Raw genomic sequence first — 18,915 nt, forward strand, 5'->3', positions numbered from 1 at the left:
ATGCAAGTCACACTTCATAAAATATTTAAACTGTAATATCTACAGTAAACTGTAGATAGATAAAAGTACTTAAAAGTAACTGGAACTTATTGTGAAGTCCTGCTGTTAGGAGTGATTGAGAATTACCAAAATCAAGATGTCAGCAGATTGTGGTGTCTCTGCATTTAAGCACTCACATAGCTTTTAACCAAGGTATTGTCATGTTGGTGGCAGTAAAATACCTGCTGTCTTAATCCTGGAGAGCCGTTGCTTTCTGTTCTTCACAAATGCTATGGAAAGATTTGTCTCCTTGGACCAAGAACAGCCTACCAATGCCGTAAGATACCTCTGGGTACATTTGCATTTAGCATGTTTTGTCTTGGTCTGCTTCTGAAACCGATTTCCAGACTCCTGAAATTATATCAGTACATGAACTGGGTTTCTCTTACCAAACTGAAAGTAGCCAGCTGACATGGCTGACCTACCAGTGAATGGGAGTAGACCAATTTCAGGATGAGGAAGTTTGTAAAATATAAGGAGTGCAAAATTCTGTTCCTTGGCATTGGTGGAGTTGTGAAGTATGTGTGTGAAGCACTGCAGTGTACAAGCAGTGTAACACGTTAGATAGGACCAGTAGTCTCCTGTTACCCTGTCGACCTGCTGCATAATGCTGAAAGGCAGTTTCCTTTCTCAGTGGAAAGGGATATAGTTTTCTATAATCAAGAGTTTAACCGAGAGTTGAATCCTGTTTTACAGTGATCTACAAGGTTTAAGGTTCATTATTACTAGGCGGGCATACAATTTTAAATAGTCATGATGCACTAAGAACTAAATACCTTGTAAACTGCAGGTTTCACTTTGTCTCTTAATGTAACAAACAAGTTGACACGTGGGAATGATGAGTCTCAGCGTACTAAAACCAGAAAGGGTTAGATGACCTTTCCTGCAGATTGATTGGGCAGTACCAAGGACTGCGTGATCAAGGCCTTTCCCTTTCAAAAGGATTTGACATTTAGATGTACGCTGCAATCAGTTAAATACAACAACTAGCTTGATAAAAGGGCACCATCTTTTTAAGTGTGAGAGAAGTTCATAAACACACCGAGGCCTCAGCAGTTGAATATGTTAATTAGCTTCGAAAAGGTTAAGTAAGATGAGTTAGAGCAGTGTCCTCTACAGAGGTATCATTTTGACTCTGAATCACTGCATGAATCTTTAGAGAACCAGCCTCTCTGTCAGGTAAGCTGCTATAAATTTCTCAGGGAGAGTACTGGAGAGATCTTGTAAAGGTAGAACTAGGTCTCCACTTTGTCAAATTCAAGTTGTAAGTATAGAAAGGGAGACATTTCTAATGGAAAAAAATCTAGGCAAGATCTGTGCAGAAAACTGCTACGTGTTATATTAGTGTTACACTAGAACTGTGTTACACTAGTTCTAACTCTTTGTAATCTTCAAGGCCCTATGACACTTCTTCCTAATTAGATGCTTTCCTTATGATATGAAACACTGACCACTACGCAATTACTACTGGCTTCATAGGAAAAATACAGGTAGTTCTGATGTGCTACATAGTGGATGAGTTCATCTTGTTACTATGAAGTTGTTGATAATGTAAGGCAATATCTGTTTTCAGACAAAATTTGGGTCAGACCAATCTGATTTGAAATGAGAAATGGGAGCAGTCCTTTACCAGTATTACTTAAAAAAAGGACACTGAGTAGACTTTACTGCTTACATGTATACTAATGTGCAAAATGAATGTTTGACATATCTTTAATGGCAAAAGCCCATCTTATATTCTGGACAGATAAACCACCATCATAGTTTTGATTGTCTAGTAACTTCTAGATTTCTGATAAAAACTGCATATGAATATTGTATATTAACTAGTCCCTTGCCTACACCATCTATAATGCTGCTGATGCTTTTGAGAAAGCACGCAGGATCACCCTTGAGGAGAAAAGGCAACGCAGAAAGATTCGTGCCTTGCAGAATTTACCATCTAAGGAGTCTTTCTGCTGTGCCTTTTGCAACCGGACATGCCTGTCTCGTATTGGCCTTTTCAGCCACCAACGCGCTTGTAACAAACGTGGGTAGAGCCCTTCCCAAATCTTCGTTCGTGAAGCCCAGCCATGAGTCCCTTGCCTAATATTTTTCACACTTGACCTCAAATAGCATAAATTACCGTAGTTAAGACACATAATGAACAATATAATGGCAGTAGTTTTGACCTCAGGACTGTAGAGTGTTAATTGTGAAATTGCCAGCTGTGTGTTAAATGCACCAAGTTCATTAATGGTGCGTGGTGTATTATGGTGTATACTAAAATTACAAATGATTTTTGTCTTTACTAGACTTACTAATATTTGCTAAGTGGTTCTGATAGTAGCCTAGACGTTATATGGCCTTGTTGAGAAATGCTTTTCATTCTTCATAGACCCGTGCTGTATTTCCAATGTTCTACACTGTGGTACCCTGCAAAGGGAGGAGGAAAGTGATGCTGCTGACACCATGTAAATAATCTTCCAAACTTTGCCATGTTAAAAGGAATAGAGAAGTGATATCTATTGCAAAATCACAGCATGACCCAGTCTTTTGGAATGGCCAAGCTGTCCTGAGTCTCTGTAACATATAGCTTGATTTTGAAAATAGTCTTGTGGTGCTCTTTGAGCTGAAAGTATGCACCTTAAAGCTTGAATTGCAAGAAGTGTAGTGTTATGGCTGATGAGGACAATTGCTCCTTTGTATTAAACCTTCAAAGGCATGAATGCAGGGTGAATCGAAGAGTGTTAGAATAAATCTAATGTATTATACACACAAAGAGTATGATTAATACATTTCACTTTTGAAAAGATCTGCCCATAATATTTTGCTTTTCAGTTAAGTGATTACATAGCAGTTGTTAGCTTTTAAAAGTGAGTTTTGCAATTCAGTAGTCTTATCAAGGTGTCTTCACAGAATCACAGAATATACCAAGTTAGAAGGTCCCACAAGGATCTTTGAATCCCACTCCTTGAAATATCTTGTGATGTCTTGAAATATCTTGTGATGATTCTAGTAAATGTCCATTACAGGTGTTAAGTACGCCACTTATTGTTGAGAGCAAGTTGCAGTGGCTACTGTTCTTATTGACTACCTAGTACATTTGCAATGCCTTTATCAATAAGCAGTTGGGTTAACTATTAAAAAAATTGTTTCTAAGAGAATAGTTGTCTTTAAGCAGGTACTGATAATCTTGGGGGCAATATGGTTGAAGTATTGAGATCTTTGGTCTGAAAAGCATGGCTGGATGTTTGACCATTTTGCTTTGAAAAATATGCCAGTGGCTTCATTCTGAATGGTGGGTGAGACAACTGTTACAGGAGTAAACAGGAGGGGTACTTAGAGAAGACCTTGAGTGCATGACCTTGCACTGAATATTCTTGGTATTCCTTTATTTTTAAGGTCTTGGCATGCAGTACCCTTTAGTGAAAGACCCTTACTCTTGCCTGCTAGTGTCTCTTAAGGTTGGCACAAGAATTGAGATAGAGGAGGACTCAAAGAAGTATGCTATATAAGAAAGAGGATAGGTACAGAACTGAGGTGACAGACCCTGCACAGTGGTAAATACAGGCTCTCTCTGTGTGAGAGAAGATAGAAAGTGAAGCTTCAGAAGACAAAAAAACTACTGTCCAGGTGGGAGTAGCATCATAAAATAGTTACCTCTTTCCACATGATGCCTGGAGAGCTTCAACAACTGTTAATAGTATTTTATATAATAAAAAATACACTAATATAATAGTATATTATTATAATATGTGATTATAAATGTTACATTAATTTTAGGATCCTAGGATGCTGTCTCTTAATACAGAATCCCTGTAGTGGGAAACAGTACTACCTTCACAGGCTGTGGTCTTGCTAAAGCTTTATGGTGCTACTCAGTCTCGATAGTTGTAACTACTAATGATCTTGTCTTGCAAACTTTTTTACTTTGAACAAAGGTATGAGTGTTACTATTACTCTGTTACTATGTCATATTAAGTGACATACTAAGCAGGTAGACCATCAACTTTGTTTTGGCAAGGTGAGAATTATAAAATATAGCTGTTTTTCTAAAGTGACTGACTTAAAGGTGATACGTACATAATTATATTTGAGATATGGCTTTTTGGTATTGTTACTGAAATATGGAGTGGGACTTGATTCCATGAATGGGAAACATCAGTCACTTCTAGTGGGAGGGAGAAATGCATAAAGTGTCAACTAACTTTGTCTTATTGTTAAATAGGTTTAAGTGGAAATCCAGCAGATATAGAAAGGAGAGAAGCAGTTTTTGGGAAGAACTTTATACCTCCTAAAAAGCCAAAAACATTTCTTCAGTTAGTATGGGAAGCACTACAGGATGTTACATTAATTATATTAGAAATTGCAGCCGTAGTATCCTTGGGCCTTTCTTTTTACCAGCCTCCAGGAGGAAATGAATCATGTAAGTAAACTTTTTTTTAAAAGTAGGTATCTACTTTATTGTACTATTGACTTTCCTGGTCCAGTGTGCCTGTACTGTAAATCTGATGGGAGACAGTAAGTCAGTGGAAAAGCAGCTTATTGTTCCTTATTTGAGAGCATACTACTAAAACTCTAGCTTGCCTTAAAAGGGCTACATGAGATTTCCCTGGTCATGATCTGGTATCATTCTGACCAGAATAATGCCAGAGGTAAATTGCAAGCAGCAGGAGCAAGGACTTTTCTTAAATCCAGCAATGTTTCTGTGCAAGTGGGGTTTTTTTTAGCTTTGCCTCAAATATTTAAGGAATTTATAATTTGCAGTCATGGGCTTTCTCTGAGGAGTCAGCAAGTCTTAAATTTTCCTTGATTTGCAATATGACACTGGTAACTTTCTAATTTAAGAAATGAAGATATATTTATGCTTCTAAACAGAAAATAAAGGGATCCGGCCTTCATTGAACTGAATTTTTGCAATGATATCTGACTTGTTAAGACAAAGTGGGATATGTTAAGAAAGCAGAAGGTGATTAACTAGTCTGGCATTCTTATGCCATCACTTAACAAGATAATAAGGACAGGTAACTTTCTATATTGACTTCTCTTGTGTTCAGATAAGCAGGGTGGTTTAAATTCCTCACGTTGCTCTAGCTTTCAGGTTCTTTAGCTTCTTTATGTGTTACCCTTATGGAAAATAAAGGTAAAATCATGAAGAAGGTTAGCACAGAAAATGTTTAGCAACTATTAGTAGTTTCTTTGTTTTGGCAATTTTTTTTTATTGTTGAAATAACTATCCATTTGGACTTAGTTAAATCTAAAACCTCTTTTCTGCAGTATGTGGATCAGTAAATGTTGGTGAAGAAGAGGAGGAATCTGAAGCAGGTTGGATTGAAGGAGCAGCAATCCTCCTATCTGTAGTTTGTGTGGTATTAGTAACAGCTTTCAATGACTGGAGCAAGGAGAAACAATTTCGGGGATTGCAGAGCCGTATTGAACAAGAACAGAAATTCACAGTCATCAGAGGTGGTCAAGTCATCCAAATACCAGTAGCTGACATAATTGTTGGAGATATTGCACAAGTGAAATATGGTAAACATATTTTTAAAGTTGAACTTTCTTTTAGTTTTAAAAAAGGAACAGCAGTCAACATACCCAGTGATCTTTTGTAGGTGACCTTTTGCCAGCTGATGGTGTACTCATTCAAGGAAATGACCTCAAAATTGATGAAAGCTCACTGACTGGAGAATCTGATCATGTTAAGAAATCGCTGGACAGAGATCCTATGCTGCTATCAGGTGTGTAGCATATGACAATGCTTGAAGAAAGTGACTTTTTTCTAGGGTAAACTAGTTTTTTAAAATGTTGAGGTTAAAATCTAGCGAACTGTACCTTGTTGACTCCTAGAAGTATCCCAACCCAGTGTTACTGCTACAAAACTGTCAGAGGGAACAGACTCTTAAAACTGACAAACATTTTGTGTAGCTGCTAATGATTTTCCTTTTCAGATAGCTTTGGCGATTAAAGCTTTAGAGGAGCACAGTGGTGTATATACACATTTTCATTTTGTTAATGTGAAGTTTGAATACTTATTTCCTTAAAGTACTTATGTGATCTGCCATATAACTGCTGAAGTCATGGTGGAAAACCTGATTTAATCTTTCAGGTACACATGTGATGGAAGGCTCTGGAAGAATGGTGGTAACTGCTGTAGGTGTTAACTCTCAGACTGGAATCATCTTCACCTTACTTGGGGCTGGAGGAGATGAAGAGGAGAAGGAGAAGGAAAAAGAGAAGAAGGACAAGAAAAGTAGGCATAATAATCTCAAATTCCTAGGGAAGGAGGGGTGAACTCTTGAATGTTACTAGATAAAAACTTTCTTTTTAGTTATCTGGAGCCAGAAATCATTTTTTAAAATTCATACTTTCCGTAGGTTTCACAGGAAAAAAGACCAACTCGAGTCCAGTGACCTAAGAGTGCTACTTTGAACTCTTGTTGCATGGATTTTTAATTAAACTTCAAATCTCATTGATCAAATAGAGCTTGGAAAGTTTACAACTCCTAACCAGCCATGCTATTTATAAATAGTTAAACCGTCATCTTCTGTAACTTCAAAGTACATTCATGTTTAATAGTAAATATTTGTTTATGGCAAACAGGTTATTATATAATTCAACCTAGTAAGGATCTAGTTCTGCATTTGACGGATAGAAAATGCCCCTTTTAGGGCATTCTTCTGGGACACTTGAAGGGAAAAATGTATCTTTTATACTGCTGTGGATAGTTTAAGCATATATGAGACTGATTTTAATAAAAGATGAGCAGATGGCTTCTCCTGCAGCTCCTTTTCTTCCAGAGGTGAAGTTTTGAATGCTCAGAGGCAAATCCCTGGTGGCACTTTTCTTTAATCCTTATTTTCGGAGGGATGAGGGGCTTATAACTGAGTGTATTTTGGAACCCTTCCATGAAGAGTGGAGTGGGCTGTCTTCCTTATTATAAGGTTACTTATCTAAGCTGTAGCCTTTACCCTTAGAATCAAAGCTTAGAAAAGTTAAGCTTTTAAGTAATGTTTTGATAATAATGCTTACAAGGCATGTTCAGGACTGGTACAAATGGTACAAATTTTTCAAGAAACTGCTATGAAGTCTACTGGATGGGACTGAGTCTGAGGGTTCTTGACAGCAGAACCAAAAAACATAAATATAAATCAAAATATACTTTTTCATCAAAGGAATATGAAACAATAATGGAAATTATACAGAAATGTGATTAAGAATCTCAAGGGTCTTCAAACTAAGGAGTCAAGTGTGTGCTCTGTGCAAGAATTGGGATTGAACTCTTGTTGTCTTGACCTAACACACAAATACTTTTCAAGTTTCTAGAAAGATCAGAATTGTAAAAAGTAGTAAATTTCTTCAGAAGGTAGAAAAATGGTTACAAGAAGAATTGAAAGTTCTAAATGAGTTTCAAGCATGATAGTGAAGACCTGCAACACTTCCGGGGATTAGTGTGAAACAGTTGCCATCCTTTGCTCTTCCCCTTACAGAGGGGATGAAGCAAATGACGGTACCAGCTGCTACGTCTGATATGGAGAGGATTATAGTTTTTATTAATATTCTGTCAGTGTTTATTATTCTATAAGCAGAAGTCTCTTTGACAAGTGGTGTTTTGGTGTATCCTAAGGCCTCAACGCTTGCAGGTTTTTTTTTTTTTGTCTCCCAAGATAGATAGCTTCCTCTTTCCCTTAAGTTAGGTGCATAATAAGATTCTCCTTGGTAAAATTCAGGTTAAACTAAATTAGCCTCTCTGTGAATGTTAAGGAGATTAAAGGGACTATATTTAGTTGGCTGTGTATGGCTTGGTGCAGAGTGAAAGCAAATGTACAAGGAGATAATGTATGAACAAGGAGCTACAAGTAACTCAAGTGTAGAACTTTGCTCTTGTAAGAGAGAGAGGGTACCTAGGAAGGAAAAAATACTAAATTAGGAAACAATGACAAGTTCTTTAGAAGTCTGAAGTGGCATCTTCTGGAGAAAATGAACATGCTATTTTTTTTTCCTCGGCTGTTGAGGGAATGCTTGGGGGGAAATCTTAGTTATAGAAATCAGACTATGTGTCTACAGTAATAGTGTAATGGAGGTGTTAAATGTCATGCCACACACACTTGATAACTTGATTTTCTTCTACCTGAGTACTCTTGTAAATTTCAGTCTACATAACCTAGGGCCAAAATTTGGTGAGTTATCAAAGCTACTGAAAATTTCTGGGTTTTGTTCTAAGTTCCTCAATTAGCCTTAGAAGTAAAGTTTGTCACTTGCCAAGCCCCCCAAACAACATAAGATGTGTTGGTCTTCCAGTTACTTTTAATGTTTCACTTGTTAAATTCTTTCATTATTTTGTCGTCCTTCTTTATGATCTCTTGTTGAACTCTGTTTCTGAACACAGGTAGGAGTGATATTTTATTATGAACTCAAGCTAGTCTTATAGTGATGTATCATATTTGCTTACAGATTATGTTCATGTAAATAGGGTTAGCATAGATCAGTAATCCAGTGGTATGCCTCTGTTAAACTTTGCTGTAGATTTATAAATATTTTATTCTATGGTAGCTTCTGCAATGTTGTACAAAAAAAGCACTGATTCTGGAAGTGAGATCCTGCAGTTCATTTGCAGTAGTAATCAGATACTGGTGGCAAGTGTTAGAAAAGCAGAGTAAGATGGAGGCAACCAGAATCACTTTTATATAACAAATATATTTCATAGAAAAACGTGTCAACAATCTTTTTAAAGCTTTCCTCACAAGCAGTAAGTGTCTGTGTCAGTAATTTGTGCAAACTTAACCATGGTAGATTAACATTGCAGCAGTTTTGTATGGGAAAAGTAAAGTCCAAAAAACTGATGTGAGCTGTTTCTCTGAGCTGACTTACGTTTTACTTTTTTTTTTAAATGCAGTTGCTTGTTTCAGCAGATTAATGTAGTCATTATATATAAACGTAAACTTTAAAATGAATTCTGCACAGCCAATTTAAAACACAACTTGTTCCTCTCTCTGACAGGTAAAAAGCAAGATGGAGCTGTTGAAAACCGTAACAAAGGTAAACACAGGTTCTCTGATCCTTTCTTGCAAGTCTCTATTTTCTGAGTGTGTATGTAATGAATACAGACTTTCCTATAAAAATACATATTGAATCCATAGATCCAAAGTGCTTATGCTAAGGATGGCATTAAGTGAAACTGCCCAAAACAAATGCTTAACTGAACTTTGGATTCCAGCACCTACACCCAATACACTTCTTTAAACATTCACATGTAGTATGGCCTGTCTGGATACAAGAATACACAGTACTGGTGTTAAACTCTTTAAGTACCACTGATTTGGGGGACTCCTCAATGGCTAATTTTTTTCCTACCTTCTAGCTAAAGCTCAAGATGGTGCAGCCATGGAAATGCAACCACTGAAGAGTGAGGATGGTGGGGATGGAGATGAGAAAGACAAGAAGAAAGCAAACTTGCCAAAGAAAGAAAAGTCAGTTCTCCAAGGCAAACTCACAAAGCTTGCAGTTCAGATTGGCAAAGCAGGTATGATGTCTCAGTACCCTCCTTATGCTGATGCTATGTTGGAATTAAGTTTGAACATGCATAGTTTGTGAGGAGATAAAATAATCAAAGCACTTACCTTAAGTGCAAAGTTCTAATGCATGGAAATATGCTGTTTGCCTGAGTATGCTTATGGCCTCTCAAACTGTGTCATGTGGATGGCTTTTATTTTTCCTTGATTTAAATAGATTCAGGCTTTCAAGTGCCAGCTTCCAGGAGAGAAAATTCCAGCTTCATAACATTAGACAACTGTTAGGAGTGATCTTTTTAGATAGGATATGGCAATTAGCAATGTATCTAGAGAATTACAGATTGAGTGAAATCTAGGAAATGTGGTAGGGTCAACTAGGTTATCTCTGGTACTTTCAGAGGCTTAGGAATTTCCACTTAACATATGCCTTGCTGATATGTAACTTTTTTTTTCTATGAGATAATATTCAGCTTTCTTGTCAAAATATTTGGTAGATTGTTGCTGCTTGAAAGTAGACTAAAAGAACAGTGAAGTTCAGTGTAAATTTTAGGCTATATTATCTAGTGTGTGGTGGTTTCATTCAAATATTTCAGGATTTATTTTTGTTCAGTAGAATTATTGAATGATTCAGGCCAGAAGCAACTTCTAGAACCTCAAGAAGGGCTGACTTCAGCATCTGTGTCATTAAACTGCTACAGTCTGTGGACGAAGCAATTAAACTTACAGCTGTAGCACTCCATAGTTATGTATAGCAATGTTAATTTTTCAGAGGAACTTGTACTAACAAATGGTGAATAAAGCTTCCATGGTATGTTTAGTATAAACTACTGTTCTTGTCAAATGTGTTTTTTTCATATATTTCAAAAGCTCTTGTTTTCCTTTATGTACCTTTTGACCCATTGTAATTACCCATGTACCCTTAATACCCATATACTTCATGCATGGATTTTTCTATCCTGCTGCTTTGAGACAGTGCATGCACTGAAGCACTCTTCTGAATCAATTAGCAGTACAATCGTTGAAGGCCTGCTGAATTTTTTCACTTCTTATGTCTGCTTAGTCAATTGACTTTATGTATCCTGCTCATAATTAGCTGTATGCTTTTCAATTAAGTGGAAGAAAAAATAATTTTAGAAATTGCTATGTGAAATGTATGAGGAAATACATGCTTTGGAAGTTGGAACATCCATGAGAACTACCTCAATGTTTTGACTTGGCTGTTTAAAATCTTATTATAAACTAGCTTCTATAAAGGTAGAAGTATTTTGTACTTGACTTACCTAGTCTGTCTTGCCAAATATTTGAGATAATTTCTGAAAACTTTTTATTCTCTTTTTAACAAGGTTTGTTGATGTCTGCAATCACAGTCATTATCCTTGTGTTATATTTTGTAATTGATACGTTCTGGGTTCAGAAGAGACCTTGGCTTGCTGAATGTACACCAATTTATATTCAGTATTTTGTGAAGTTCTTCATTATTGGAGTTACAGTCTTGGTAGTGGCAGTACCAGAAGGTCTTCCACTTGCAGTCACTATATCTCTGGCTTACTCTGTTAAGGTAAGTGGATAGAGGGGGAATAGATATTAAAGGTAGATCGGTGTATTTATCAGCTCTTAAATCTAAACTGACTTATGCTGCATCACACAGATATAATAGACTGGGAAGAAGCTTTTCTTGTTGCCATGAACTACAAAGAATTCTACTGCAGTACTTTTCCTCATCTCTGAATACAGGCTAACTTGAACAGTGAGGATTGCCAGCCTGTTGTCACCAACTAAAGATGAATGGGTTCAGTACATAGCATTGTACCATTTATTTACAATAAATAGATGTTTAAGAGTTTGCAAATAACATTCTTCTATAAGCTTGAACTTCTACCTAGCTGAACTGTTAAGCAGCTGCTACAAAAGCTTCCAGATTGATTCTCCGTGAAGATGGAATACTGTAAAACACTTAGCTTTCTGTTTATTTTACAGCATGTTTTTTAACTTAAGCTCTTTTTTTTCTTAATTTTCTTACTGTTTCAGCATGCTGAGACTATTTATTTGAAAATCTAATTATAAAGACAATCAGTGCTTAGGGTATGTCCTAAAAGTTAACTTATAGCACTGACTAGTAGTGGCCTTGTTGTATCACTTGAACTTAATCTGCCTCTTGGAACAGAAAATACTATACAAGCCTGTTAAGTTAAGAATTTAAAGCAATATTTAACCTATGAAACTTGTGTAGTCCTCACTGTTTTAGTTGAAACATTAGGCTCCCGGTTTGTACTTTGGTTTAAGTCTGAACCTAGTATCTCGGTAGTCTGTATTATCTGTGGTTCACATAAGTCTAACACAGCTTATTTGATCTTTCTTGTAAGTAGAAAGACTTTTTAAACATTATATCTGGTAAAGCTCAAACTTTACCTCTCTTTCTAAATGTCATCATAAACTATTTGCTCGTAACAGTTGGAATAGTATCAGTAGTCCGTGTGACATGCAGATACGTGAGATTAAGACTGTCTTTATGTACTTTGTTCGAAACGAAGTTTACTGCGACATAATGGACTTAAAGGAATCTGTAGTGAATGTGGCAGCTGCAAATTCTTCTTCTGAAAGATGCCAGATAACTTACTGAGTGTTTTCTGAAACTGCTGTGTAAGATTGGACTTCTTAAATGAGAATTTCTGAAGTGTGAAGTAATGGTTATGAATCGCTGCTAACTGCTTTTATTTCCTTAGAAAATGATGAAAGATAATAACTTGGTGAGACATCTGGATGCATGTGAAACAATGGGCAATGCAACAGCGATTTGCTCAGATAAAACAGGAACATTGACCATGAACAGAATGACAGTGGTCCAAGCCTACATCAACGAAAAACATTATAAAAAAATTCCAGAACCAGAAGCTATTCCAGAGAAAACCATGGCTTACCTTGTGACAGGAATTTCTGTTAATTGTGCTTATACTTCCAAAATACTGGTAAGTGGATTTCTTCATTCCAGTCAAGATAACTAAACTTCCTCAAAAGATGCAAATTGTCTGGGGGCCATGTGGTAGGCAGTTAAGTTGTGGCACAATGCAGCATAAAGTGTTTTGTACCTGCTGTAAATTTCTGAACTCTTCATTTGAGACTAAATGGAAGAAAAATAGCTTATTTCAGTTGCAATTGGTAATTCAAAGATACAATCTCAGGAAGATAACTTCCTCTAAGTTCACAGTTGTGTCTAAGTTTGTTTTTATAAATGAGACTCTTTACCTTACTTGAAGAACGTCTTGGCTGGATTTGAGTGCTACTTCAAAATAAATATGTAAGAGTAGTACAACATTAAGCAGACTGTAATGAAAAAAAGTAAGTATAGTTGAGGATCTTCATGGATTTTTTTTTTTCCGGATACCATTGTATAAGTTTGTAGGCTTTAGAATTGTACTATATTTGCTCAAATCTTGAGACTTGCAAAATATTTTGAAATTTAAAAAAATTTTTGAAAATTTTTGAAATTTAAATACTGGACTATTTAGCATTTTTGTGTGCATTATTTTCTGAAACTCTGAACATAGCTTCATTGCTGTAAATATTCCAATACATTACCTAACATTTTTTAAAGCAGTAAAAAGTAAAAGTAGTAATTAGGATTTAGTAAATAAATTAGTACTTCAAGATTTAGTAGAAGCCTCCACTATGAATGCTTTGTATACAAACTGCAGCAAAAACTCCGTCCAAAAGCTGCTTTTCAGCCAATAAAAATGGTACTTCTGTAAGAATTTCCTCAATAGCTGTACTTGAGATAGCAAGTCAAGTTTAACAGCACTGATTTTTCTGAAACAAGATGGAAATACTACTGATGAGTTTATAGCATGTGAAGAGTTTCACAGTCTGTTTTCTAAAGCTGGAGGAAAAAAAAAAAAAGGTAGCTGCATGTAAACTGACTGAGTCCCTTCCTGCTATCATTTTAACCAAATTATGTCCAATGCGGTCAGAGTTAGTCTGCTTTACAAAATCAGAGAGGGCTAAAAGAGACTGCTTGAGATCCTCTGTCCCAGTCCCCCTGATCAAAGCAGGATCAGCCAGGGCATGTTGCTCAGGGCTATGCCTAGTCAGGCTCTAAGAATCTCAAAGGATGGAGACTGCAATCTTTGGGCAGCCTGGTCAAGTATTTGACTACCCTTAGAGTAAAAAAGTATTTCCATATGCTAAAATGGAATTTCAAGAGCTTCGGTTTGTACCCATTGCCTGTTGTCCTCTCACTGGGCATTACTAGGAAGTCTGGCTTGGCTGTCTTTACATTGTTCCACCCACCTGCCTTATTCAGGCATTTAATACATTCTCATACGTTTCTTCCCCATAGTCTTCTTCAGACTGAACAGTCTTGGCCCTTTCAGGTTCTCCTCATATGCCAGGTGCTCTAGTCCCTCCCTGTATTATCTTTGTGTGCCATGGGGGAACTTGTGCCTGGATGTTGATACCTCTCATACTGGGGAGCCCAGAACTGGACACTTTAAACTGCATGTTATAGTGAACATTTTGAAAGTGCAAGTATTCAGTATTGCCAAATTCAAAATCTTGCAGCTCTGAACAATGCAAATGGCTTACAATTAATATAGTTCAGCTCTAGCTGCCTATGAGTAAGCACTTCTCCCTTTTTGCTGCAAACTACACTGCAGTGTTATAGCTATATAAGCTCAAATATCTCAAAAGAAATACTCCTTTACTTATAGGACTAGTATGTGCATATCCCACATTGTTGAGATAAGAAACTTGTTCTGGTATTAAAGGGTTGGAAACTTGATTCTGAACTCTTTCCAGTTAAGTAGGCCATGGCCTGGAAAACAGAACTTGTAGTGAGACTTAAGAAGCTTAAAGACTTAGTTTGTTCAGAAGAAGGCTAACCGGTGATGTGATCGTAGTCTAAGTCATTGAGGAAGAATTATTACAGGAGAGGATACTTTAATTTAGCAGAAATAATGCAATTTAGCTTGCTTAAATCAGTTCATGTGAACTTACCTGTATTTTTAGAATCGAAAATAATTGTTCAGGGCCTACAGTTGATCTGATAAGTATTTCAAGTAATAGAAAATGCCTTTTAGAAAGATTGTGTTGATTGATACAAATTTAATGGGTGATTTTTGTTTCTGAGAAACAGAGTGAAGGATCCTAAACAGGTATGGAAGTTACTTTTAAAAAAGCAGCAGTACAACTTTGGATCATGACTCGTAGAAATTTATAAAGTAATCATTGAAAAAGTAAAACTTCCCCATCCCAGAGCTAAACTTGGCCTTCCTTGTTTTCTGAATCCTGTGCTTCAGTGGTTTATAAGTTAACTTCCTATTCAATGATGGCTCTTGTTCTTCTCACAGCCTCCTGAAAAAGAAGGTGGCCTACCACGTCATGTTGGAAATAAAACTGAATGTGCCTTGCTGGGATTGCTCTTGGATTTAAAACGTGATTATCAGGACGTAAGAAATGAGATACCAGAAGAGGATTTGTACAAAGTGTACACCTTCAACTCTGTTAGAAAATCTATGAGTACTGTGTTAAAAAATTCTGATGGCAGTTTCCGGATATTCAGTAAAGGTGCCTCTGAGATAGTTCTTAAAAAGTAAGAACAACTACTACTGTGATTCAGCACTTAAATTTGGCTAAATGTTGTGATAGGTGAGGAGACTGACCTGACGTGCTAAATAACATTGTACCATAGTCTGTGAAATATTTATCTCCCTAATCACAAACAAGTGCAGCAGTCCTATACCCTTAGGGTTGCAGCCAGCATCATAGCTTGTCTCCTTGGATTGTTTGACTTGCTACAGTAAGGTGGGCAATTAGCACTTCAAAACCCCTGGTGGTGATTAATTGGAACTTGTAAACTCTTCTCTGATAGCATCTATGAATTGATCTATTCTTTTGTTAACCTATTTTACTTTAAGGTGTGGCTGGTCAAAATGCTCACCTGTCTTCCAGTAAAGTCCCAACAGCTGATTCTAACAGTCCTAAATTCCAGGAAGGACTTGTACCTTTGAACAGTGATTACTTCTAGCATACTGTTAGTTAGACTGTGCAAGTTGATGTCCAAGTTGATAATTTTAATGGGAGGTTGAACATGAATGAAGAAACTTGAGGGGCTTTAATGTGACAAAGCAAATTGCTTCCTTATCCATCTGCCCATCTATGGAGGATTTATTAGAATGAGATTAGACTTAGTGAGTGATTAGACAGCACTGAGACAAACCTGTATAGATGTGAAGGCAGCTGTGGTAACTCCTAACTAGGTAAAGAGAGACATCAAACATGTATGCCTCATGTCTCTAGGAACAGCAGTTTGTAAGGAGGCTGGTTTTGGTTCTAAGGTCGAACTATTTCTAGTCTGAGTAGCACATTGATTATGTTAATCAGTTCAATGTACCTTTTTGCTTGCTAGTAACTCTCCAAATCTTTATCTAGGAAAGTTGTAATGCACTTAAGAGAAAAGATTAATTCTTCCTTCTCCTCAAATTAGTGCTTAGAATAAAATGTCAATCTGGAAAGGACTCTTGTTCCTTTTGATGTGGAACTTAAAAGTCCATGCATTTTTTGCATAGCTAGGTTTTAAACCAGATCTCATTGGTGAATAAGCGTGCCTATATTTGCATTACTTCTACCTTCAGAACTATTTTGTAAGTTATTATATTGAACAGTTGAACTGTAGAAGTTGCTAGATGTCATTCATCCCAGACTCATGTGGCCCACTGAACTTCATAACTGAGTTAAAAAATAAATAATAAGGGCATTTGTCAAAGAACAAGAAAACCTAGACTGATTTGAATACTATTGGAATAGTATCCAAACTACTTCAGAGTATGTATCAAATAGGAAAAAGTCTTGTCATCATAAGCCACTTGCTATGCGGTGCTTGTAGCCTGGTTTGTCAATTGTGCTGCTCCATCTTTATTATAACAAGTATGACTGTTCTTGAACACTGAAACTTAAACATGAGCATTTATAAGATGTAAATGAGTTACTAATAAGAGTAGAAGAAATGCAGAAATTCTTTCAAGTAGAGCACTTTTCTTTTTTCTTTCCTTAACATGAAGTCAAATATTTCATAGAATATCCTGAGTTGGAAGAGACCCACAAGGATCATCCAACTCCTGTCCCCTCACAGGACAACCCTAAGAATTACACCATGTGCTTAAGAATGTTGTCCAAATGCTTATTGGGCAGGTTTGGTGCTGTGACCACTTCCTTGGGCAGCCTGTTGCAGTGCCTAACCACTCTCTGGGTGAAAAACCTTTTTCTGATATCCAACCTAAACCTCCCCTGACTCAGCTTCAGGCCATTTTCTCGGGTCCTGTCACTAGTCACCACTGCCCTTCCGGTTTCCCATGGGGGAAACTGTAGACCATGATGAAGGCTCTCCTCTCTTCCCCAGGCTGAACAAAAGGAATGTCCTCAGCCATTCTTTGTACGACTTCCAAACTTTCACTCCAACGTATCCAGTTTATGGCTGCTTTTTCACATAGCTAATGAACAGTAATTCTCTGATATAAAACTGTTTACTTAAGCCTCTGATTCTGCAAAAGGTTTCACTAGATGCTTAAGTTTAGTTAACTACTGAACTACTAGACTACTATTGGCACCTGTTTCTGTAAATGCTGTGCTAGTTAGGGCCTAATTGCTCATTTCTACATGATCTGAAGACACAAAGACACCTCTGTCTCCATCTCAACCTGTAACATCAGATAATAGTTTTCTAAAAACTAAGCCAGACACCTACTGAAGAAAAATTTGGCCCAAGAAAGTTTTTTTCTGAACAAAACCACTTCCTTCTTAGAAAGCCAAGAACTGAAGGCATCTTACCAGACCAGAAGAATTTGTGGCACATGGAGTTTATAGTGAGGATGTGATTCAGGTGAACATAGCAGTAATCAATGGGTGCTTCTGGCTCAGCCTTCCACTTAAAATCATTCTTATGTTGAATATGCCCGTGTTTCTTCTAGCAGCCTGAGTTTTGGGGGCTTTGTCTCATAATTACACCTGATGTAAGGTTTCAGGACCACTACATTTGAACAGATAACGAAAATCAGGAAATTCAGATGGACTTCAAATTTCAGTTATGATGGATATTTTAAAACTCTAAGGGACTGCTTCATTTTAATTTTCTGTATGAGGTGGAAACATTCTAGGGAATTCCCTAACTCCTTGGACTTAAACACTTAAATGTAATTGTAGTCATCTTGGCAGATCTACCAGGTCTGAACTTTTTTTTGTTTGGTGCTGCATTTGTACTAATTTGTAAAACAAATATGTATGGTGTTGCTTTATGGCAAAACTTTGCAAAGGGCACATGAACAAGACTAATTTTCTTGTTCAAAATATTTGATAGTGTTATATTCATGGCACCAATATAGATAAAGTATATATGCTGTCTATGAAAGCAATGGCATCTTTGGCATGAAGAAACGTAACTTAAAGAACATGTGCTGAAATGCTAGAGTCTATAGTGTTAAATCTAGTCTCTTATACAAACATTTAAATCAGTTTAAGTATTTGTTTTTAATTTAATATTTCACATTACCACATATACCAGATGCTTTCTGAATTCTGAATTTAAACGGGGGAGGAGGGGTGCAAACCTTTCTACTCTTAAAGGTTAGCAGTACCAGAGTTTGCTTTTAGTGTTGTAAGTTTAGTGTTTACAGCTGTTAAGCAGCATGTGCATGTTCTAGAATCGTGCTGTACTTCTGAGACTTGCATAGCTGTTAACAAGGTGAGATTATTTTGTTGAACTGGATTGCCTGACTCAACCAGCGCAAACACCGCTCTGTTTATATGCAATACAGAAGTGGATACTTCTGGGAGGTAACTAATGTTTGTATCCTAAAGTCATTAGCTTTACTTTCATCCTAGGATGACTGGCTCAGTTCACTTTCTACAGAAAGTACGTTTTGCATTTGGGAAGAAATTACGTGCGTATGAAGATTACCTTACAGATGCCACTACTGGCTTTTTTTTTTTTGTGTGTGTGTGTGTCTTAATGAAAACAAAGCTTATGGAGACTTACTGGACTTGAGTAATAAGCCATTGAATAGGCTGAACTTCTGGTTAAAATTTGATAACTCTTTAAATCTTTCTTTCCAGGTGCTTCAAAATACTGAGTGCTAATGGAGAACCAAAGGTATTTAGACCTAGGGACCGCGATGATATTGTGAAAACTGTAATTGAGCCAATGGCTTCTGAAGGTCTCAGAACCATCTGCCTGGCATTCAGAGACTTCCCAGCAGGGGAACCTGAGCCAGAGTGGGACAACGAAAATGATATTGTTACTGGTCTGACATGCATTGCTGTTGTTGGGATTGAAGATCCTGTGAGACCTGAGGTAGGGTCACTAACTAAGCTGGAGTAGTTCTGTTACAAGAGATTCATG

General features: G+C 36.9%; 1 protein-coding gene across 8 annotated transcripts in view; it reads left to right on the top strand.

The window, feature by feature from the left end:
• ATP2B1 (ATPase plasma membrane Ca2+ transporting 1) overlaps window positions 1-18,915 on the top strand; it is a 62,261-nt gene that overhangs the window by 27,757 nt on the left and 15,589 nt on the right. For all 8 annotated transcript variants that reach the window (XM_051770082.1, XM_051770086.1, XM_051770080.1 and 5 more), the window contains 10 exons: window positions 4,250-4,447; window positions 5,299-5,553; window positions 5,634-5,759; window positions 6,128-6,271; window positions 9,019-9,057; window positions 9,380-9,541; window positions 10,874-11,088; window positions 12,254-12,496; window positions 14,873-15,114; window positions 18,630-18,867. In XM_051770082.1, the coding sequence (XP_051626042.1) occupies window positions 4,250-4,447; window positions 5,299-5,553; window positions 5,634-5,759; window positions 6,128-6,271; window positions 9,019-9,057; window positions 9,380-9,541; window positions 10,874-11,088; window positions 12,254-12,496; window positions 14,873-15,114; window positions 18,630-18,867 (1,862 nt within the window). The remainder of the gene's footprint in view (window positions 1-4,249; window positions 4,448-5,298; window positions 5,554-5,633; window positions 5,760-6,127; window positions 6,272-9,018; window positions 9,058-9,379; window positions 9,542-10,873; window positions 11,089-12,253; window positions 12,497-14,872; window positions 15,115-18,629; window positions 18,868-18,915) is intronic.

The sequence above is a fragment of the Manacus candei genome, unplaced genomic scaffold (assembly GCF_025592945.1).
Source record: "Manacus candei isolate 608988 ecotype Guabito, Panama unplaced genomic scaffold, ASM2559294v1 h1tg000114l, whole genome shotgun sequence".
Lineage (NCBI taxonomy): Eukaryota > Metazoa > Chordata > Aves > Passeriformes > Pipridae > Manacus > Manacus candei.